We start from the raw sequence: 25,135 nt of genomic DNA, 5'->3' as shown, positions 1-25,135 counted from the left end.
TCTGGAAGTACTGACTCATTGCATAGGTTTGGTTTATCTGGATCATCCACGGTGTTTTGAACGGTTTTCTAACCGTGCATTTGATTTTGTACTTTGGGCTTATAAAATTCTTTAACTCAATGCGATGCACATTTCTGTTACATGAAAAATTAGTTCTCTCTGACAAATAACTTCCGAAGTTTCGCTTGGCATTTGTTGGGGTTATTAGAATTCGCAGGGGCAAGTACTTTTGAAGAGTGAAATATACTTTTGAAGAGTGAAAAAAAACTTCAGAATTTGTTGAGATTGTTTTGTTTTTGTACTTCATCCCTCACACTTTCTAAATGAAGGTCTAATTCAATCGAGTATTGCGTCCACGGCTATTAACCGAAAAAAGAAAAAGATTACTAAGCTGCTGCTGTCTTAAGGCATAATTTTGCTTTATAAAGTGTTCAGTTACTTGGTTCAGTATCTCTCAACAACATCAGATAGACACAGCAAATGTAAGTAATGGCTTCTCATGAGCTCCTGTGTAACCTATTGATCACGTCACTGTACGAATTTTTATAAAGCGTACAAACATCAAATGAAACAAAACTTCATGAGTTCATATAAGTTCTCTAGTAACGGATCATTTTGCTTTTAGTTTTCTTAAACATCAACTAGACAGTTTGTATAGTTTTTGCACAAATTCATAACGACATCTGAGTCAAATTTCAGACATTTTCTAAATATTTCTCAAAAAACTGTCTGTTTTCGTAATTGTTGCTCGAAATTGGCCACAAAATTTTGATTGGATTAATATTGGGACTATTTGCTGATCATTCCAGTACCTCACATTCCTTTTCTTTGAAGAAATCGAAAATGCAATGTTCCTTTGTAATTTTTAAACCTTTCCAAGTAAACTGATCTAGCTTTAGCTTTTTCAACATCTAACAATTATTTCCGCCCCACAAAACTGATGCCACAAATTGATGGTTGGTGCCACAAAACATTAGTGATTGCTTCTCCAAACAAGAATTTTTGTATTTTTTTAAATGTTCGCTTTATTTTGAAGAACTCGCATATTTCTCTTGCTGGAGATCCGTTGAGTATGTTATTTCTTCGGTATTGTAAGCATGCATGCTGCGCAAAGAATCTTGCTTTTAAGATGCGTTACTTTGTTTTATGTCGATGAAAATTGTTGTAAACCGACAGCTTTGTAAACCTTATAAGAATGAATCAGCAAATCAATTATTTGTGTCTAAGTGGCAAAAATGAGAATTAAAGCTTATGCAGTTCGAAATTTCTGTTTTTTTTTCTCGTAGTGCTAATCAAACTAACAGGGCAAAATTCACACTTAAAGAGCACAAATTGAGCTATACGTAGATTTTTTGTACCATACTGTAAACTTCGATAAACTATATTAAAGTAAACTTATAATGAATCAATAAATTTTTTTAAATAGAAAAGCTAATTGTTTTTGAATTGTTCTGCAGCGATCATGCGCGTGCTTGTTAGCCGCTCCTGTTTCTGCCGTCGGACTATATCTTTCGCAAAGGGATTCTGATGAGCACAGAAAGTTTTCATGAAAGAAATCAAGCATAATATAGTTGTTTTGCGATCATGCTCAGTTGAAAAGTTTGTTCATTGCGTTGCGCATGGACATCCGCCATCGGGTATTGTGCCTTTGGAACAGTTATAAACTTTTTTCAACTCTCTGATTCTGCGCAGAGCATATATCTAAGTGAAGAATCTTAAGATCGGATTGTTGGTTCGTACAAATTTGCGGCAAGGGGATCTAAGGAGGCGCAACCACTAGGAAATGAACCTGTATTTTATGCGCACTGTCGTCTGCTACTTGCACGCCTTTTGTGTTAATTAACTATTTCACCAGCTGGTCCTAGTTTTTGGAACTTCAGCATCTCTCAAAAGCCATTCTCTTGATTTTTCTTGTTGACAGTGCCTGCCAAGTTTTCGAACAGGATGAGCTACTTGTAATTCGTGAAAATGTTGAGCTTCGTGGGCGTTTTTTATTAGTTGTTCTTACTCATCCAGGTGGTCAGTTTTCTCTAGATCGTCTAAAAAAATGATTTCAAAATTTTTGTAATTAAGTGAAATTAATGTACTTAGTTTTGAGTGATTTTTTAGCGGGGAAATAAAACTTGTTTTAGTAACCACATATTAGCATTTCTTACTTTTGTTTCAGTTTCGTATTGGTTTTTCTGCGTTTTGGAATTTAGGCTTTGCAAAGACGCGGATTATGCTCGAAAACCTTAAGGTCATTGTTGCGGCTGCTCAAGAATATCAGCGGAACCGATATATCACAGCCTGGTTCTCGAGTTTTAAGCCGACCTCGTTCTTCACAGGGTTCGGCTGACTAACAATCTCGTCGAAACAATTAGTCGCTCGGACGTATTAAAGGACTGTAGCTTTAATTTTGTTGATTAAAGTTAAGAAAATCCTTAGTGATAATCTATATTCAATCTCGAGCTGAAGTTTGTAAGGCTTCAGCCAGAATCAGTAATGTTGCAAACTTCTCGTCAAGTAAGCTCAACTAACTTAAAACTCGCAAGATCTGAAGATCCGGCAAAACTTAGCAAAAAGACTAAAGTTGTTAAAGAACGAAATTTTAGTCTAATCTGAGAGCCAACTGCTCTGTATAATAGTTTCTAATGGTTCCAAATACAATTCGGTTTCACTATTCAAACAATTGTGCTAAAGTAAAAATTCAAACATCATTCATAACATCATTGCTACTTGTCTCAGATTGGTTAATCAAGAAAGTGATTTAGGTCATTGTTTACATAGTAAATGTCAAATTGCTGCAATATTTGTTTTTGTTGTAATAAGCACTGATAGTTATTACGAGGCTCTAAATACCTCAAATTTACGGTATTTGTCCTTTAATGAACACCTAAAGTATCGTAAAGTAAACAACTTTAGAAATTTAACAATATATAACACTTATCGAAAATTGCTAATTTTACACCATATAAGTGATAATAGCCAAACTTGTGGGTCTGATGCAAAAACGTTCGTTGGGTCTATGAGTAGTTTAGAGGTAACCCTAACCGTGTGCCGTATCCTCGGGTTGCTCAGGTTTTCCCTAACCGGTTGTACATGACTTTCGAAAATTTTGCTCCATACCTTTAAAAGGGATATTGGCCTGAAACTTTTTTTGTCAACTTTGGAGCCTTCTTTATGAAGCGGGAAAACCTTAGCATTCGATAGTGCATCGGGAAAAACGCCTGTACTTAATGAAAGATTAATCAGGTATTCTAAGTATACTGCTGTTACCGAACCAGAAGTTTTGATTAAAACAGTGTTTAGATTGTCGTACCCTGACGATGACTTGTTGTCTAAGCCTTGTAAGATTTTCTGAATTTCAGACGAATTTCTTTATATAAAAACATTGAATACGCATTGCTTTTTAATCGGGGTCTGTTGTTATTTTTAGGTGTTTTGTTAAATTTGAACCAATATTGATAAAGCAGTCATTGAAAGAGTTTGCATTATCTACCTGACTGGGTTCCATGATATTGTTCTGACAACTTGCTAGAATAGGAAAAGTTTCGGAAGCATTTGTTTACCCCTTGAGTTCATTAAGAAGTTTGTATGTTTGTCTTAAATTGCCAATAAATTTGTCAAATTTATTATATTAAAATAGTTTTTTGGTTGTTATGATTTCTTTTGTAAGATTATCCCTCGCTTTCGTGAAAGCAGGAAGCGTTGGTTCACATTGGTTCTCTTTCCATCTTTTTTGAGCTTTGTTTCGTTTTGTTTTAAGTTTTTCAGGTTGTTTTAAAACCATCGTGGACATTTACTTTTCGTTTTACTGACTGTTATTGGTGCATAGATATTTGTCACCTCTAAGAAAAGTCTATTAAAAATATCAAAGGCTTCGTTTACATTGCTTTAACTAAAAGTTGATTGTTCGTTATTTTTCAGATGTTGATTCAAGTCATTGACATATTTTTTCGCTCGTTCCGGGCGACTTAAAAATTTTGTATCTCTACACACTTTTTCATTATTTGTCGTTGTTTTGTGAATTTTAAACTTGAATTCAACTGAATAGTGGGCACTGAAATTTTGTTTTTGAAGAACTTGCCGTTCTACTTTAATGTTTTGAAATAGAAAATGATCTAAAGAGCTTGATGACGTTTTTGTTACCCTTGTTGGATTATCGCAAAAAACTCAAAACCGTTAGCAACGATGCTATTTAAATACGTATCTACCATTAAGTTTTTGCTCTCAACATCAATATTGAATTCACCACTAATTATTGTTGGGGTATTCGGGTTTTCTTTTTCTAAAAATGTCTCAAGATTTTCTATGAAGGTTATTTTGTTTTATCGTGGAGGGTTATATAAAGCCATGAGCTTGAAGTTGAAACTTTGCATCTCTAGATTTAAGTAGAATGCTTTATTAAAAGGATTAGGAATTTCTTTCACATTGTTTAGGGTATTGTTACATTGAATCATAACTCCATCTCCTCGTGAATTTCTATTTCTTATTGCCCAGTTATTAAAGCCAGTTATAACATAATTTGACGGTTCGTCATTTTCACTTAACCATGTTTCATTCAGGCATAGAATATCTGGTTTAGATTCAAGACTTAGAATTAAAGCCTCTAGGTCTGAGAAATGTTTGAGAGACCGTACGTTTAATTGGAGAACATTTAAAGTATGGCTAGAATCAAGGATTTTGGAAGCCAAAGGAATTTGTTGGATAGTATGGAGTTTGATAGTCTGGATAAATTTGCATCCGTGGGGAGTAAATTTTGCTTTTGTAGCGATGATTTCTGTTTTTAAAATTGTTAAAGTTTTCAAAGTTCGAGTTTTTGGCTGAGGCCTTTCGTCATGCAACTTTTCACGTCTGTTTTTACTTTCGTATGCCGGGACTGTTCTGTTGGTTCATTTTGTTTCAAAGCACTTTATAACCGTTTCATAACTGTATTGTACCAATTCAGCTCCTTCATAAAGGCCATGTTTTTTTTCTATGCTCATTATTTTTCCAATCTAAAAATATTGTCCCCTCTCTGATCCAAGCTTTGTTAATCCGTTCATCATCGCTTCTTAGCAAATTCATGAAATTTTTGCGAGCTTTTGTGGCATCTTCATATATCCTTACGTTGCCTAGAAGGGCATTTCCGTGTAGGTTTTTCTTTTTCGTTAAGAGCTGAATTTTAGTCACTCTACGGGTAAACCTAGCAATTACCGGTTTAGGTGTTCCGTTTTTAGATGGTAGCCTATGAGCAATTGAAATGTCATTTTTTTCAACACGTACATTCATTTCTTGAGCAGCTTACTGTACAACTTCGGCTGTTTCTTGATAGGTTTCTCTTTGGCCATGAGCTAAACTTTGTTCGAGACCTAGTTTTTTAATGCTATCACGGCGATTATAAGTTTCGAGCAGTTCACGTTCAGATAATGTTTTCAGTTTAGGTTTTTGCTTGATGTCTATTTTTAGTTCCAACTGCGACTTGAGATCATCAGTTTTTTCATCGACAATTTCACTTATGGAGGTTTTCAATTCGTTTTTTTGCTCAGCTTTAGTTGATTCCATTTTCGATTTTACAGTTTTCATTATTTCAGGAAGCATGTCGGCAACAAATTTCTGAAAGTCATTTTTAATTATTCCGGAAATATCCAAATTAGGAACATTTTCGTTAACTTTGGTAATTTCAGGTTTTGCATCATTTTCATCAGGACTTAATACAGCACAAGCTCTTTTTCCGCTTTTCATTAGAGGTGTTTGGCCAAGATATGATAGAGGGGGCATTCATTTTCATTTTTACTCCAACTATTATATGATTTTGAGTTGTTAACTTCCTCTCTTTGTTGTTTTGCGGGGGCGCTTGATCATTATTCAAATTAGAGGAACTCATATATCGACTTTGACCTAATGTGTAATTTAGAAAAACCGGCGGTGGCAACGAGCTGACTGAAAGCTCAAGAGCTACCAAGGTTTTTGACAAGTTGGAAAACAAATGGGTATATTCAAAAGTTCAGTATAGTTAGAGTTGCAGTAAATCAGATTATTATGAATCGATAAAAGCGAAATAAGCGAGAAAAAAACAGGGGGTTGCGTAGGTATGTTGCTTGCTTTCACGTGTTCAAAACACCCGCGGTGGCGCTGAGCTCACTGAAAGCTCAAGTGCTACCAAGGTGTTCCAAACCAGCCACAGAAACGCAACCGAAAAGGGGCGGTACTTATACAGTTCATCTATCTGAGTATTTTTAAACCACTTTGTAAAAGTAAAGAAGAGAGAGAACTAAAGAACCTAAGGGCAAAGATAATTCGCATTATCAATGTAAACTTCTTTCAATTGTTTTCTGGCTTTGTATTTTTCCCGCTTCACCGCTGCTGATTGCTTTTTACCAGATCGAGTTTTTCGTGATCGGTTCTTTTGGATTCCGCTTGATTGTTTTATTGATGTTCTGTTCAATTTGTGTTTCAGGATGCAGTTCAAGCAATTCTTGTCTGTAATACTCTGATTTCTTTTTGCGGGGAGTATTAAGATGTCGCTTAACACTGATAATTGTTGTTAGTTTATGTTGACACAGGGTTTCAAATAGATCCGGAGTTCCAAAACGTTGATTGTATACTATTGCAGATAATTTCTGCTGGTACGTTTTCAACACTTCGAGCAACTGTTTAATCGTCAAGGGATGGTTGTTTTTTGATTTGTGGGGTGTTATTGAGGTGTTGGAATGGCCCTGTTGACTTTGCTCACACAGCCGGCTCCAACTGTAAGTTGCATTTATCTTGTGCCCAGTACAGAATATGTCCAATTTTGGCAACCATTGATCTGAAAAAACACTTGTGATAAACTCATTAACTATTTATTAAGTTTATTACAACAATTAGGCTAAAATTGATAAAAAGTCAATACTGTTTCAATATTGTGTTAAAACATCTGGAAGTTTAAATTTTTGATAATTGTTCCTGTATGTAGGAGCATGCTTAAAATAGTTACTTCGTTGTGCAAAAATTTATTTAGGGCCCGATAAATTGTTGAGGCAGTCGCGCTTCCCTACAAACGCTTCTGGCTCTTAAAATTGTTTGCTGCAAAAAATTCAGCTCTTCGGTGGTACATGGCAAAATTTCCATCGTTGTGATCCCAGTTGTTGCCAATTGTTGAAGGCTGTACATGCTATCCCAGTTGCATTGATAACGACAAACAAATGTTTGAGAATGTTTACATGGGAATTGTAGCAAATTAGCGAAATATACAATCTCCTGCTGGAATCTCTGGAAGTACTGACTCATTGCATAGGTTTGGTTTATCTGGATCATCCACGGTGTTTTGAACGGTTTTCTAACCGTGCATTTGATTTTGTACTTTGGGCTTATAAAATTCTTTAACTCAATGCGATGCACATTTCTGTTACATGAAAAATTAGTTCTCTCTGACAAATAACTTCCGAAGTTTCGCTTGACATTTGTTGGGGTTATTAGAATTCGCAGGGGCAAGTACTTTTGAAGAGTGAAATATACTTTTGAAGAGTGAAAAAAAACTTCAGAATTTGTTGAGATTGTTTTGTTTTTGTACTTCATCCCTCACACTTTCTAAATGAAGGTCTAATTCAATCGAGTATTGCGTCCACGGCTATTAACCGAAAAAAGAAAAAGATTACTAAGCTGCTGCTGTCTTAAGGCATAATTTTGCTTCATAAAGTGTTCAGTTACTTGGTTCAGTATCTCTCAACAACATCAAATAGACACAGCAACTGTAAGTAATGGCTTCACACGAGCTCTTGTGTAACCTATTGATGACGTCACTGTACGAATTTTTATAAAGCGTACAAACATCAAATGAAACAAAACTTCATGAGTTCATATAAGTTCACTAGTAACGGATCATTTTGCTTTTAGTTTTCTTAAATACCAACTAGACATTTTGTATAGTTTTTGCACAAGTTCATAACGACATCTGAGTCAAATTTCAGACATTTTCTAAAATTTCTCAAAGAACTGTCTGTTTTCGTAATTGTTGCTCGAAATTGGCCACAAAATTTTGATTGGATTCATATTGGGACTATTTGCTGATCATTCCAGTACCTCACATTCCTTTTCTTTGAAGAAATCGAAAATGCAATGTTCATTTTAAATTTTTAAACCTTTCCAAGTAAACTGATTTAGCTTTAGCTTTTTGAACATCTAACAATTATTTCCGCCCCACAAAACTGATGCCACAAATTGATGGTTGGTGCCACAAAACATTAGTGATTGCTTGTCCAAACAAGAATTCTTTTATTTTAAATGTTCGCTTTATTTTGAAGAACTCGCACATTTCCCTTGCTGGAGATCCCTTGAGTATGTTATTTCTTCGGTATTGTTAGCATGCATGCTGCGCAAAGAATCTTGCTTTTAAGATGCGTTACTTTGTTTTATGTCGATGAAAATTGTTGTAAACCGACAGCTTTGTAAACCTTATAAGAATGAATCAGCAAATCAATTATTTGTGTCTAAGTGGCAAAAATGAGAATGAAATCTTATACACTTCGAAATTTCTGTTTTTTTTCCCTCGTAGTGCTAATCAAACTAACAGGGCAAAATTAACACTTAAAGAGCACAAATTGAGCTATACGTAGATTTTTGGTACCATACTGTAAACTTCGATAAACTATATTAAAGTAAACTTATATTCAATCAATGAATTTTTTTAAATAGAAAAGCTAATTGTTTTTGAGTTGTTCTGCAGCAATCATGCGCGTGCTTGTTAGCCGCTCCTGTTTCTGCCGTCGGACTATATCTTTCGCAAAGAGATTCTGATGAGCACAGAAAGTTTTCATGAAAGAAATCAAGCATAATATAGTTGTTTTGCGATCATGCTCAGTTGAAAAGTTTGTTCATTGCGTTGCGCTTGGACATCCGCCATCGGGTATTGTGCCTTTGGAACAGTTATAAACTTTTTTCAACTCTGATTCTGCGCAGAGCATATATCTAAGTAAAGAATCTTAAGATCGGATTGTTGGTTCGTACAAATTTGCGGCAAGGGGATCTAAGGAGGCGCAACCAATAGGAAATGAACCTGTATTTTATGCGCACTGTCGTCTGCTACTTGCACGCCTTTTGTGTTAATTAACTATTTCACCAGCTGGTCCTAGTTTTTGGAACTTCAGCATCTCTCAAAAGCCATTCTCTTGATCTTTCCTGTTGACAGTGCCTGCCAAGTTTTCGAACAGGATGAGCTACTTGTAATTCGTGAAAATGTTGAGCTTCGTGGGCGTTTTAAATTAGTTGTTCCTACTCATCCAGGTGGTCAGTTATCTCTAAATCGTCTAATAAAATGATTTCAAAATTTTTTTAATTAAGTGAAATTAATGTACTTAGTTTTGAGTGATTTTTTAGCGGGGATGTTTTAGTAACCACATATTAGCATTTCTTACTTTTGTTTCAGTTTCGTATTGGTTTTTCTGCGTTTTGGAATTTAGGCTTTGCAAGGATGCGGATTATGCTTGAAAACCTTAAGGTCATTGTTGCGGCTGCTCAAGAATATCAGCGGAACCGATATATCACAGCCTGGTTCTCGAGTTTTAAGCCGACCTCGTTCTTCACAGGGTTCGGCTGACTAACAATCTCGTCGAAACAATTAGTCGCTCGGACGTATTAAAGGACTGTAGCTTTAATTTTGTTGATTAAAGTTAAGAAAATCCTTAGTGATAATCTATATTTAATCTCGAGCTGGAGTTTGTAAGGCTTCAGCCAGAACTGCTCTGTATAATAGTTTCTAATGGTTCCAAATACAATTCGGTTTCACTATTCAAACAATTGTGCTAAAGTAAAAACTCAAACATCATTTATAACATCATTGCTACTTGTCTCAGATTGGTTAATCAAGAAAGTCATTTAGGTCATTGTTTACATAGTAAATGTCAAATTGCTGCAATATTTGTTTTTGTTGTAATAAGCACTGATAGTTATTACGAGGCTCTAAATACCTCAAATTTACGGTATTTGTCCTTTAATGAACACCTAAATTATCGTAAAGTAAACAACTTTAGAAATTTAACAATATATAACACTTATCGAAAATTGCTAATTTTACACCATATAAGTGATAATAGCCAAACTTGTGGGTCTGATGCAAAAACGTTCGTTGGGTCTATGAGTAGTTTAGAGGTAACCCTAACCGTGTGCCGTATCCTCGGGTTGCTCAGGTTTTCCCTAACCGGTTGTTCATGACTTTCGAAAATTTTGCTCCATACCTTTAAAAGGGATATTGGCCTGAAACTTTTTTTGTCAACTTTGGAGCCTTCTTTATGAAGCGGGAAAAACTTAGCATTCGATAGTGCATCGGGAAAAACGCCTGTACTTAATGAAAGATTAATCAGGTATTCTAAGTATACTGCTGTTACCGAACCAGAAGTTTTGATTAAAACAGTGTTTAGATTGTCGTACCCTGACGATGACTTGTTGTCTAAGCTTTGTAAGATTTTCTGAATTTCAGACGAATTTCTTTATATAAAAACATTGAATACGCATTGCTTTTTAATCGGGGTCTGTTGTTATTTTTAGGTGTTTTGTTAAATTTGAACCAATATTGATAAAGCAGTCATTGAAAGAGTTTGCATTATCTACCTGACTGGGTTCCATGATATTGTTCTGACAACTTGCTAGAATAGGAAAAGTTTCGGAAGCATTTGTTTACCCCTTGAGTTCATTAAGAAGTTTGTATGTTTGTCTTAAATTGCCAATAAATTTGTCAAATTTATTATATTAAAATAGTTTTTTGGTTGTTATGATTTCTTTTGTAAGATTATCCCTCGCTTTCGTGAAAGCAGGAAGCGTTGGTTCACATTGGTTCTCTTTCCATCTTTTTTGAGCTTTGTTTCGTTTTGTTTTAAGTTTTTCAGTTTGTTTTAAAACCATCGTGGACATTTACTTTTCGTTTTACTGACTGTTATTGGTGCATAGATATTTGTCACAGTGGACTAATTTGTTACAGTGGACTAAACACTAAAATATCCAATGTTATTATTTTGACGTAATAGTGTTTTGGTTTTGCACTTGCTTGATTCCTTTTCTCTGAGCTGAAGCAGTTCAAACGAATTAAAATGGTAGGTTGTGATGACAGTTTTTAAAAACGCGTTTTTTTATTTGCGAAAAGCAGCTGAATTTTTATGAAAAGTTGCAGAAAAGCTCTAATTTTCTTTTTGAAAAAATTCAAGCAGATTTATTTTGCCGGACATTGGTGCAGCTGAAACTTTGTAATAAACAATCAGGTTTTTCAAAGATTTTCAAATGTAAATTTGGACAGAGCTTAGGTTGCCGGACAACAGGTTAAATTCTCTTTGTCAACTGAATTTATAACCCTTTCTCTTTTCAAATTTTAATTGATTGATACTTTCGTACACAATCGATATTGTGTACTTGATCTTGCAATCTGAATCGCTCCTAGATTTTCTGTTGAGTTAACTTGTGAGGCGAATGCACTTAATACAGTTTTGCATTTGAATTCGCTTAGCGAATCGCCTATCTGACACTTGTCTATTTTATTTGGAAAGTGAATTCGATTATCAAGAAGTAAACTAAATTGAGCAACTGAACTCAAAACTCAAAACTGTAAGAGTGAGTTGATAATAAAGTAGCTGCATAGAAGTCAAAACAAATATGAACAAGTAATTCCCATAATATGTGAACCAATAGGTGGTAGACAATGAACTTAAATTGACTTTTTAACATGCCCTTCAATAAATAAATAAATAAGTATAAATGCCCTTAATGCAAATCAATAAATAAGTATATCGTTTAAGAATTTTACTGCACCAAGTAAATGATTATGTACAATATTTCTCCCTTTTTGGTGAAATTAAAATTGCAAAACATGAAAAACTTAATAACAATATTGTTTACAAACTAATACTTTTTCACCGGTTAAAAAGTTATCAACAATATTTTTACTGGTTATTATAGCTAGTCAAAAATAATAATAATGTATCATGTTTTAAGCATTCAAAGTATTGAGTTAACGTATGCTCCTCATCAATTATCATTTCATCTGGGGGACTTTGATTTGCTGGTCGGATGCGTAGGTCAGTAGGTGAGACCTCTCCTATGACTGGCGAGGGGAACGAATTAGGAATTGGCTCTACTTGCGCTGCTGTACTAACAATTGTCTGTACAACAGAAGGTTTTACCGATTCGACATCGCCAGCACGACGTTTTCTGCGGGGCTGTGTTGGATTGGGTGATGACTTTGTCGATTCTCCGGATGAATCATCATTTTCAAATACAAGATATTTTGGACTTTTTCGTGCCCTCTTTGTTGTGAGTGGACGAAGTTGATGCAATACTTCCAAGGGTTCAGAAGTAGAGGGTATCATTAGTTCTGTAGGTTGATATCTTGGTGGAGGTGCAATAATCAATTGTGATGCTGTGTTTTGCGGAGCGGAAGTTGCTTCTTGTTCAAATGAGGTCTCTGGCGGCGCGAGATTGGTTGGCACTTTTGACCTTCTGACTCGCGTTGTACGAGCAATATTTGATCAATTGGATGACATACCGCTTGCTGTGTCACGTTTGTGGTGCTTCATCTTGCGGTCGCCCTTCTGAATTCGGGTGAAATCTCTAATGTGACTCAGTATTTTGGCCTCATTCTGTCGGTTTTTCATAATTTCGGGGTCGCCTTCAATTGATATACTCAGTCAACTTAGTCGTCCGTTCGTATCTGGATACACAATGTCACTATTTTTGCAATGTCACTACTCCTGACAGTGACCTCCAACTTTCCTGTTTTGCGAATTACTGACGTGTATTGGTCAGTTTTCTGGACGGCCGAGCCAGGAGCTAACACCCCATATAAGCCTTCGAGATTTTTTTGAACAGTTTGATCGGGTGTTTCTTGCGGGAGATGTTTAACTGAACCGTAGGTTCTTTGATGGGTATAGCGCGATGGACATTTGTCGAGCGTAAGAGGCGAGTTTCATCATCTTTTGCAATCCATTCGCGAGAGACAGCTTACTGAGTGGCCTTGCACATATTCTTCTCGATTTCTTCATCACTGCGATATTTTCCCCAGTGATCCTTCGGCAGCAATTTGTTGGGCGTTACCGTCTCTTCGTCTAAATAACGATTTAAAATTTTCTCATAAATTAAATCAGAAAAGTTTGGTTTAGTACTAATATTGCTCAGCGGAGTGTTGGCTTTCCGCCCAAAGTGTGACTCGAAAGGCGAAATCTTAGTAGTTTTATGTTTACATATGTGGAGCTGGTAGAGGATTGATTTTAGTGCTGCTTTACTCGTGAACGAAATTGATTTATTTGCTTTTTTTTATACATGCAAGGCTTTGTTTAATTGTACTAATTAATCGTTCTACTAAACCTATAGCTCGGTGATCAATTCCTGGAGCTGGAATCAATGTTATATTTTTTGCGAAAAATTTTTTTACTTGGTTTCCTATAAGACAACGAGCTGATCTATTAGTAATGATCGGGGAACTCCGTGAATTTGTATATTTTTATCCAAGAATTTAAATACATTGGAAGCATTTGCGTTATCAAAAATTTCAGCAGATGGATATTTGGAAAATCTATTAATACATGTTGAAATACAAATTTCATTATCTGTTTCATTATAAATAGGGCCTGCAAAATCTATTGGTATCTCTTGGTTCGGGACCATACATGGTTTATGTGCTTGATATTGCTTTGCGGGAATTATAGATTTCAAATTTTTACCAATTGCAGTGCAAGATTTGCACTCTATTGCCCGAAATAAAAGGTCTCTATTCATATATGGCCACCTACGGTGCTGGGCCATACATACCATCCCCCAGCTACCGGGATGACTGGCATGAAGGTCCTCGATGAGTGCGTCCTTCAGTGCGTTTGGAATGGCCACCATCTCACGCAACCACCGCTGATGCAAACGCAACCACCGCTGACATGCAAATCTTGCCAACAGCTATGCAAGTAGGGGTTTAGCTGTTTCGACCGTTCCTCGTCAGATCGGACGATGCAGTCCCGGACTTCTTTGAGAACTGTATCTTTGCTCGCGAGAGAGGTGATCGAATTCTTGTTAAACACTTTCCCAATTTTTTTATCGAAGTACAAAACTTGAGGGCTATCAGTTAGTGGGGTACTGATATTCGAGTGTGAGGGTGATTGGCGAGGCTTGTGTTGTGTTGTGTTATTCTTGAACGAAACGCGAGGCGATCTTCGTGTAGTTCGGTTAGAGGGTGATTTTCCTTTCATGGCGGTTTTTTTTGGCTCATTTTTGATGCGTTTTGAATTAGATCAATGGAGGTAGAAAACAACTGAATTTCAGAATGAGATTGGGCAAAAATCGACTTTTCTTTGTTTATCAAATGAGGACGTGAAATTAATATTTGATTTTTTAGTGCTAATTAGGGAAGGAAGTTGAGGATCATTTGTAATTGACAAGTTAAAGTGGCTTAATTCATTGAATTGTGGCTGATTTTGGCAAGCGAGTGACGTCTTTCCGGTGTTTTGCGTCTCAAATGGTTGTATTTGAGGCTCAATATCGAGTTTTTGTACCAATCTTTGTACTATGCGATGCGAGTGGGAAATTAATTTGGTGTTCGCTAGCGTGAATTGCAAATGGGGGCAATTGAGGTATGCGTAATATGTGGTTGTTTTAATAAATGAGGATTATGTCCGGCGTGTATTAGTGTATTTTGAGCAAGGCGTACTTGCGAGTCAGGATCACAATAAAAAAAGTGTGGTTTGGAGAAATTGGTTGTACAGTAATATTATTTTGAGCAGGTGTTAACTGATTTTGAGTTAAGAGTACCCGCGATGCATGTTGACTATCGAAATTTGTACTAATAAAAGGGATAAAATTTTGATTAGGCTTTTGCTTGGCGAGTGTCGAATTATTTTGAGTTAAGTGTACACGCGTTGCGTGTTGCTAGTCTAAGTTTGTTTGGTTGGTTGAATGATTCAATTGCGTAAAAGAGGCTGGTTTGAATGATTCATTTGCGTAGCAAGTGATGATTTATCTTGGTCAAAGTGTATTTGTACTGTGTTATTACTAATGAAATTATGTTTATGTTTTGACGTTAATTTTGAAGTAGGATTTTGCGTAACGGGTAACATAATGTTTTGTGTTGAAGATATAGACGTCGCGGAATTTATATTGAAAATTTGATTAGTTTGTTGAATATTAGGTGTTTGTATCTCAGTTTCATCGTCTAAATAAACGTAATTGAGGTGAACAGCCGAGATATTTTTTGTCGTTATTCAATTAATTTTGCATCAGCTTGTATACGAGATAAATTGGCAACTAAAAATTCCTCGTCATATTTAGAAATATTTTTTGCTGGTTGATACGGATTACGGGAAATATAGTCAACCAGACCCATCTTTGCGCCTGGCAAATGTTCTATTTTGAATTGATAGGGTAAAAGACGATCGATCCATCTTGATGGTGAATTTTATAAGATTTATTGGATCTATGTTCTTTTAAAATGAAAGAAGGGCTCGATGATCAGTTATGATGGCAAGTTCTTTACAGTAAAGGTAATTTTTAAAGTATTCTATAGACCAGACCACTCCAAGGAGTTCCAGCTCATTGATGCTGTAACTTTCTTCGTTACAATTAAAAAATCTAGATGCAAATGAAATCGGCTTCCATCCGTCAATTGTCAATTTCTCTAATGCTGCCCCTAGGCCAGAACGAGAAGCACCGCATTTATACGTGTTTGGAGTTGCGGGTTGTAAGGAGTGTTTTCTGTATGATTTGCAATTCGTGTTTCAATAGCATTAAAATATATAGTGTGTTCATCAATCCAGCTGTATTTAGTTGATTTTCGAAGAAGGGGTCTTAGAGGATGGCAAAGTTGTGCTAAGTTGGGGATAAGTTTGCTACTGTAATGGACCGAGCCAAGGAAGGAGCGCAATTGTTTAAGTGTATTGGGTGCTTGAAGGGAAAGGATTGCGGATGTTTTAGATTCAAGAGGTGATATTCCTGTTTGAGTAATTTTATATCCCAACCATGAAATTTCTTGTTTGGCAAAGTGACATTTAGGTAAGTTTATACGAAGGTTATCTGCGTCTAGTTTTTTAAGGCAGTTTGTTACAAGTTGAAAGTGATCGTCTTCCGGACCTTTACTTACAATGAGGATGTCGTCAAGGAAACAAAAGGTATTTTCGAGGCCGATTAGGGTATAGTCCGTAGCTTTCTGAAACTCGGCAGGCATATAAGTAAGTCCGTAAAAACCAGTTTTAAACCGATATGTGCCTGTCATATCACGGCTTAAAATATTGAAATTGCAACGTTTAGCAGTGCCAGGAGTCAGATTCAGTTGACTATAAGCATATTTGAGATCTATAGTGGAGAAATAAATCTTATCGACTGGTTCTGTTTTGTAAACAGTGATTATTTGTGATATGGAATCTATCAATGTCTCAAAATTAGGAATTTGGTACTTGTTTTTATATATAGCTTTATTTAAAATTTAAGAATCTAAAGCTAATTTTCTTGTTTGATCTCTTTAACTGTAATAACGATTGGTGAAATAAAATTTCGATCTGAAAAATTATTAAGTTTTTTATGTGTTCTTCTTTAAAGAATTTTTTTGATTTCAATATTAACTCGTTCTTTTAAATTAATGGGTACGCTCCTACCCTTCTGATGTTTAGGCTGGAAGTTTTTGTGAAATTTAGATTAAACGATGTGAACTTTTGATCTGCCAATGCGTGAAATAAGTTAAGGAAATGGATTTATTATGCGTATTTTGAATGGACCTTGAGTGGTGATAGTGTTGACCATACTACATAATCTGAACGAAGATTTTGAGTGATTGATATCCCAAGGACCTCAATTAGATCTCCACCAATGAGTGGTTTCAATTCATCTCTAACGACCAGATATTCTGCGTCTTCAATCCGCCAGCCATTACTCTCCACGGGCGTCTGCATCATTCCAATGATGGGTATGGGTTCATTAGCAAAGGTCTTGAGTTCTTGAGCAGGTACTGTCGTTAGCGATTGTGCAAGTGTAGAATTTATGATAGTCTCAGTGGCGAGTGATTCGTTTAGAATAATGCACACGTTCCAAGAGTCGATGAGGAGTCAAAGATTTCGTTTTTCCTATCTGTAAGATCGTATGCTTGGGTTCGGTTTGTAACTAATTTTGTTGATCGAGCTCCATACTTATGGCTAAGGGTAGTGCTTATGCGGGTTCGAAAGTTTCTCTGATTAATTCACTTTGAATTTCAGGTGCCTGCATATTCACAATGAAGAGATCTCTTATAAGGGTATCTTCTTGATTTCCAAGATCGCAATTCTTGGACAATTCCCTCAATTTTCCAAAGATGTCGTCAATTGATTCCCCTTTTGATTGCTTGGTGATGAGGAGCATGTACCTATCAAATGTAATATTACGCGGACGAATGAATGTATCTTCCATGATTTGCCAAAGTTCCACCGTTGTCAGTATATCCATCTTGAGATACGGGTTTCTACATACGATTCGTCTTGCTTCGGTGCCCACACTGAGATATAACATATATACTGTTTTGCGCTCAGCTTGTGTCCATGATTTGCCTCCGCACATGATTCCTATCTCCATCTGTTTCTGACATTGATCATCCCAATTCATTTTCAATTTTGCTTTCCTACCTAGACGTTCTCGTTCTGATTGGACTGAGGAACCAGTTATTGTACTTTCGTAAATCGGTTGATAGTCTAAGGTCAAAGTTGATCGTCTAAGGTGATTCGTAAGTCGGGGAAGTTGAATATTCTCGGGTTTTGGTTCAAGTAGCGTATCCAATGCAATATTCTTCGCAAGAAGAGCCAGTTTCGCCTGCATATGCCATTTTTCGCACTTCAAAGGTGGGTCTGCTCTAGGTTTTTCCCAAAAGGGTTCGATGCCAGGTGGGGCTCGCTTTTGCGTTGCTCGCAGCGCCATGTCGTACACAATCGATATTGTGTACTTGATCTTGCAATCTGAATCGCTATTAGATTTTCTGTTGAGTTAACTTGTGCGGCGAATGCACTTAATACAGTTTTGCATTTGAATTCGCTTAGCCAATCGCCTATCTGACACTTGTCTATTTTACTTGAAAAGTGAATTCGATTATCAAGAAATAAATTAAATTGAGCAACTGAACTCGAGATGAAAAACTGGACAAATATGAACAAGTAGTTCCCAGTGCGGGAATTAGGGCAACAGACATAATAAGTGAACTAATAGGCGGTAGACAATGAACTTAAGTTGACTTTATAACATTCCCTTCAGGATTAAGATCAATCAATAAATAAGTATATCGTTTAAGAATTTTACTGCACCAAATAAAATGACCGTGTACAACATTTCTCCCTTTTTGGTGAAATTAAAATTGCAAAACCTGAAAAATTTAATAACAATATTGTTTACATACAAATACTTATTCACCAGTTAAATAGTTATCAACAATATATTTACTGGTTATCATAGCTAGTCATGAATAAGAATGTATAGAGTTTTTGAGCATTCAGAGTTTTGAGTTTACATATCCTACTCATTAATTATCATTTCATCTGGGGGACTTTGATTTGCTTTTCGTATGCTTGGGTCAGTAGGTGAGACCTCTCCTATGACAGGCGAGGGGAACGGATTAGGTATTGGTTCTTAGGATTAAGTTCAAGGCCTTCAGGATTAAGATCAACCAATAATGAGCCTCCAGGATTAACATCAATCAATAAATAAGTACATCGTATAAAAATTTTACTGAACCAAATAAAATGACTATGTACAACCGATACATTACAAGCGCCTACTGGTACCAAAAAATCTACTTACAAAAAAAAGTGGCTGGCGCTTTCCGGTACCAATTTCCGTTCAATGCGAAAAACGCTTAAATTTTGTCGAAGTGATTTCTACAAAGCAAATAAATTCCTTAATATGAGAATTAGGATCATATAAAAGTGAAAAGTACTTAATTTCGGCTGTAAGGGCATTTCACAGAATTTTAATCCTTCAAAATTTTTTACCGCTCAATTTTGTGATCTTATGTTTTTGGATTACTCAAATAAGAGAATATACTGAAATTAACCTGTCACACAATTTTTTGCGGAGCGCGCTCCCGTCAAACATATTTTGCTATGGAAAGCAGATTTCTTTTTCAACTTCCAGTTTAAAAAGAAAACACTGAGTGGAGTTTCCATTCAAGTTACCGCCTTTTCATATGCGAAGTTGGAAAGTTTGTTTCACACGCACAATGCATTAATATAGGAATAATGAATTCTGGTAACAAAAACGAGTAAATTCACTCAACAATTTGGCAACGGTACACGCCAGTAAGCTATTTTTGATTTCACGGAAAGGCTATTTTATTTGTGGTTCAAAGTTTAAAATGAGATTACTATTTTCTGGACGACAGGAGTTTTAGACAGTCGGGTTTCATAGTGGCTCATCGTCTGGCTAAAAATAAGCTAGGAGAGGGCAGGATAGCTCGAGGTGCCCAAATTTTGTGTTGGAAGTACCAAAAATTTTGTACCGAATTAGAATGATGCTTGGTTAGAGATCTGAGTTCTCTGGCCCGAACTTTTTTCTCGTTAACAATGTGACATAGCCCAGTTGTTAGCGCCATAATACAACCTGGGTTGAATTTTTCCGCCCAAAATGACGTAAGAGTGGGGCTGCAATGGGAGGATTTTTTAGGAAATCGCAGCTCAAAACTCACATCTTTTTGGGCTGGCTTGGGCTTCCAACGGGTGTAAAATGGTGTAAGAGTGAAGGGGTAAAAGACAAATTAACCCCCCACTCTTACAGCTTCTTGGTCTGTCAAGGGGGGTAAAACGATGTAAGAGTTCCGGGGTAATTTCTCCATCGTTTTTCCCATCGTTTTACCCCCCTTGGCAGCCCAACTCCTACACCATTTTACCCCCTCTGAACAAATTACCGCCTCACTCTTACACCATTTTACCCCCCCCCCCCCCCGGCAGTTCAACTCTTAGCTCATTTTACCCCCTCTGGACAAATTACCCTCTGACTCTTACACCATTTTACCCCCCTTGGCAGCCCAACTCTTACATCATTTTACACCCTCTGAAAAAATTACCCCCTCACTTTTACACCATTTTACCCCCTTGGCAGCCCAACTCTTACATCATTTTACCCCCTCTGAACAAGTCACCCCTCACTCTTACACCCTTTTACCCATTGCAGCCCACTTTTACATGGCAATTTCAGTCAGCGGAGTAATTCCAGAAAAGTCGTCCCCTTGCAGCCCACTCTTACATGGCTTTTTTAGTCAGGGGGGGGGGGGTAATTCCTCAAAAGTCCTCCCATTGCAGCCCACTCTTACATGGCAATTTCAGTCAGGGGGGTAATTCCTGAAAAGTCCTTCCATTGCAGCCCACTCTTACATGGCAATTTTAGTCAGGAGGTAATTCCTCAAAAATCCTCCCATTGCAGCCCAACTCTTACATCATTTTACCCCCTCTGAACAAATTACCCCCATGAATTTACCCCCCATAGACGAATTACCCCCCACTTTTACAACAAAATGGGAGGATTTTAGGGAGGACATTCGACCCGGGAAGTGCTATTTTTTTTATTAAACTGCAAGTGCTGCATTGTCGCTTAACAAACTATTTTTCCAATCAAAATATGCAACTATGCTCAAAATTCCTTGTTAAAATGAAACCAGAACTGAAATTACTATTATGTCTATTAAATTTAAATTATAAATACTATATTTAAATGTGACCAGCACTATACATTTTTATTGGAAAATTTTGGATTACGATTACCAAATAGATATTTAATTTACAGATATGCTGAACTAGAACTAAAACATGCTAATTAAATTATCTAACAGTTCAAAGTTCTCCATAGTAAGTCCAAAATTGATGACAATAGTAGTTCGAATAAGTTTTGCTAGAATCGATTTTCTGAATCGATTATAGAATAGTATAATGAATCCACTGTTTTAAATAGAGTCTCATTATAGAAAAATAGATGCTACTTTCAAAATACAAGAGCTATAGATATATATTGAGCTACAAATTATATAAAACTGCAAAGTTGTCCGATTTTCGATCTTTGATCTGCAGAAATAGATCAAAGGTAAATTCGATTGGATCGTTGTTATGAGGCATTCCGCCTTTAATAATTATGGGGTTTCTAATACCGAAATTTGGGGAATTGTAACCAATGATGGTGAGATGATTAATGAAGTGAAGAGCTCATTTATTCGGTTAACAAAGAAGAACCTCAGCACATTTTTTGAGCGCTGTTTCAGATTCCACAGATAATTGTTACCATGAAAATCGGGTAGCATAAGAGAGTTCGTTTACCTGTACCTAAACGATAACTAAAGTGGGCAAAGTTAACCCTTTGGATAATGTTTTCTACGCTGTAAAACTTTGGGGACAGTCAACTGTCTAGCTTTGACCAGGTTAGAGTTTGTTTTAGCCAAGGTGTAAAATATTGCGTAGATTATGAATAAAACTACAAAAGTAACACTGGTTCAAGTTCGAGCTTTTTTTTTCGTCCCAGTCGTGCACGAGTTGTGTACCGTCGTGTTGTTTGAGTTAGTGCACCATATCTTCCCTTTACAACTCGATGTCATGTCCGAGTCGTTCTATCTCGTCTACGACGTATAGAATGTCCTGGTGCCTGGAAGCCTGGTTGGACACGATGAGTCTGAAGAAGTTTGGGATTGAGAAGAGTGGCTGGTATCCCACCATCAGGTCTCCCTTATTCATCATCCTACCCTTGATTATGGGTGCCACCTGTACAGAATTAACACAATAAAACATAACCGACTAACGTCGGGCGAATTGCTCTCAAACGACCGCCGAGCGGTTGGCTTGGTCAGTAGCTAGCCACGGGGGGGGGGGGGGGGGGGTGCACCGGGGGCTGATGGTGGCAGCACTGGGTGGGGGGGGGGGCAAAAAGCGCGGTGGGGGGGGGGGGGTGGAGCCAATAGTGGGGGTGGGGGGTCAACAAAGGGGGGGGGGGGTGTCAACCTCTAAGAACCGCCCCTCACACCATAATTATAAGTATAAGTCTCCAAGACAGTTTGAGCTGAAACAGACCTGAAAGGCTCTAAGAGCACATAATGCCCGCTGGGCGCTACCTGTTTATCCCGTTTTTGAGGACGAAAAGTCAAAAGCGTCAGACGAAAAATTGGTCAAGCGAAAAATCGCATAAAAAAAAAGACCGACAGGACTAATATAATTGCTACAAACTTCGTTTGAGAGCAATTAAATACACGCACACTAATATAATGAGATACGCTATGAACACGACGCCAGTATTCCATTGGCCGTATTCTCTCTTTAAGTCTATATTAGACTACTTCTTTTTGGCGTATGGAGTCACCCATACCAAGGAACATTAACGAAGGTCGAGTGACACCACTAATAATGAGAGTAAAAAACAGTAGGTTATTTTCCGTTTTGCCCCCAGAATGTTATGCGTTATGCACCACGTCCCCCGCCTCAACCTACAGAGCACTTGCCATTACACAGTAAATCATTATGAAAAAACAATCACGTGCTTTTGGGGGCGAAAATATGCGCTCACAAAATGGGGGGGGGGGGGTTCACAAACGGAGAATATCCAAACAGTAAATAAAATATAATGTCTATGACAAAAAGTGTTGAATAACTCAACTATCTATTAACTTAAATGTCAAATGTATCAGCTGTCCAATAACACCACATACAGTCAACTTGACGCATATAAGTCATGTACATCCGTAAATTAAAGGCTTTGTTTGCATTGGTTTAATAACTATGATCTTCTAGCTTGTTTTATTTACCTTGTGTAGTTTCTTGGTGCGTGTTTGGCCCTCTGGCAGATCTCGGATACATTTGGGAATGTACCAGAAACAGATGTTGAGGAACTGTGGCTGAAACAAGTGCAATTTGTTTTCGAAAAGTTCGATTTACACTCTAAATTTTTCTCGTGTGAAAAAAAGGTTGAAAAATTTGCAGTACATGATTTCTCATGTCTCAACACACAATTTTTCAGGTAAAAAGTTACACTCGAGAAAAGTGCAATTTACGTGATTTTGAATTTGAATTTGAATTTCTCCTGTTAATTTATAAAGCACGCAGAAGTTGTGGACACAGCAGAATCCACTATCAAAAATATATAAATCCAAAGTTTCATCAGGAGTTACCTGAAAAATTGTTTGTTGATACATGATTTTATGGTTTTACACGAGAAATAATTTATTGCAAATTTCTCAACATTTTTCTCATCCAACGAGAAAAAAGCGTGTGATTTCATACGAGAAAGTTTTAGAGTGTAGGTTGGCCCTCAGTCAAAATGTTCAATTGTTTCGACACTGCTGAATCTAGAACTAGGTGCAGTTATGTTGTAGATAAACAACTCGTGAAAGTAGCATAAGAAGCTTAGAACGTTTTACATATGCTTTCAAAATAAAGAAAGTAGATTGCTCGTAGTTTTTTCACGCGAAGAACCGTAATTGCTAATTTTATACGCTTAATCAGCGTTATCTTACAGTTGATCAGTTTGTAGTCAAATACTGACAACACTGAAGCGATGATTTTCATACTTCGCATCTGTTGTTATTGTTCCCAATTGACGCGGAGTCGAGCAGACCCCGAGTTGGTTACGATAGCCTGAATCGAGGTGGATTTTATATTGTTTGTTTTGTGAAACAAACCATGCAAAAAATACAATGTATATCGAACACAAATACTAGCACACAAAAGAATGGTCTTTCACGTTCACAGCCGAGCTATAACGGAATCTTCGTAAGATCACAAATTAAACATTTTAAATTGTTTGAGAGGAATGCAGCGTGAGCAATACTTTAAGTGGACTCCTTGTTTGGATAGACGGATCTTTTCCGTTTGTGCCCCCCCCCCCCCGTACGTTATGCGCCCCCAGCTACAAAGCACGTGCCGTTACATAGTAAATCATTATTTAAATATATTACACGTGCGTCTCGGGGGGGGGGGGGTGCAAACAATATGCGCCCACTAAGCTGGGGGGGGGGGGGGGCACAAACGTAAAGGATCCGGATAGACAACCACGTTACATTTAAGTGAAATTTGATTCCAATAAGGCAGTTGTGTTGCTCTGGTGTACGAAGAGGTGAAGGCACCACGAGAGTGTGCGTGTGTGTGTGTGACTAACATTCTCGAATACCATCTGGAATCCTTCTCTCTCGTGGATTAGTTTCACCAGGTAGTCTCTCAGCTCAAACATGAGGTTCACATGTGCCTCCATGCCCACTCTGCCCTTCGCCCTCCACATGAGCCAGAACTTGAAGATGTCCACGTGTCTCCCACACTGGATTGCCTTGTCGCCAGTGTCGTAAGAGACATCGTAGTGCTTGTCCTGTACAACCACAACAAAGTCCCATCTCAGATGTTTTCTACTACTTTAGAAGACAAAAATTTGCTTATTACATAGATCTTGTTAAATTCAGAGAACTCATTGATGAAAGAACACATTTTCTAACTCCCCGCTCATGAGCGAGTAGATATTTTGGGTTACATGCCCCCCGCCGTCGTTGGGTGACAACAGTTTGGGTGAGCAATGATGACCTAACTTCATTGCTGCTTTACTCTCATATCCTGTCATCTCTTGCTATCATTGTGGCTGATCCACGCATAGCACAAATTGACAGAACTTGAGCTAGACTTTTGAAGGCTACGGATAGGCCGACAAGAAGCCTCAATTGTCTGCAAGTAGGGCAATTCGTAATGTTTAAGTGACTCTGGTGAAGTCACTGAGAACTTCTGGCGTTTATCGAGAACCGCGAAGCGACTTAGTTCGAAGTGACTTTGTTCTGCAGAGTCACGTAACCATGCTTAAAACACGAAACGCGCACGCACGTTTCAAAATGACGAAAGTCAACGGAAGACAACTTCTGGCTAAGTAGGAACTTCTGGAATTTTAACTTCTGGCACTGCAGACTTTCGGCATTTTAAAATGTGCACGTGAGTGGTTTAATTTTCAAAACGTTCCAAACTGTTTCAGATAGTACCACCGAAGATTTCCAGAGCTGAAGTTATGAAATGAATACCCATATAGTTACAATTTTAGGAGTATTTCTCGTTTGCTCGCGTTGCTATCGGGTGGCAAATTCTTCTATTCGCATACAGGCGAAAGATTAGCAGATGTGCATCCTGATTATTGATATTATCTTGTCTCCCTATTGATCGTGTCGGCCAATTATGTCGACCAGGCCATGACAAGAGATAGCAGGATTGCACTAATGAACTCCTAGCCG

General features: G+C 37.3%; 1 protein-coding gene across 4 annotated transcripts in view; it reads right to left on the bottom strand.

Annotated features, from left to right (window-relative positions):
- Positions 1–20,566: 20,566 nt before the first annotated feature.
- LOC142337686 (glutamate decarboxylase-like) overlaps positions 20,567–25,135 on the bottom strand; it is a 123,909-nt gene continuing 119,340 nt past the window's right edge. For all 4 annotated transcript variants that reach the window (XM_075387125.1, XM_075387126.1, XM_075387127.1 and 1 more), the window contains 3 exons: positions 24,034–24,237; positions 22,685–22,774; positions 20,567–21,650 (listed from right to left, as the gene is read on the bottom strand). In XM_075387125.1, the coding sequence (XP_075243240.1) occupies positions 21,471–21,650; positions 22,685–22,774; positions 24,034–24,237 (474 nt within the window). In that variant the 3' untranslated portion in view covers positions 20,567–21,470. The remainder of the gene's footprint in view (positions 21,651–22,684; positions 22,775–24,033; positions 24,238–25,135) is intronic.

The sequence above is a fragment of the Convolutriloba macropyga genome, chromosome 4 (genome assembly GCF_964194025.1).
Source record: "Convolutriloba macropyga chromosome 4, txConMacr16.3, whole genome shotgun sequence".
NCBI classification, from domain to species: domain Eukaryota; kingdom Metazoa; phylum Xenacoelomorpha; order Acoela; family Convolutidae; genus Convolutriloba; species Convolutriloba macropyga.
This window is presented reverse-complemented; position numbering and strand designations above follow the sequence as displayed.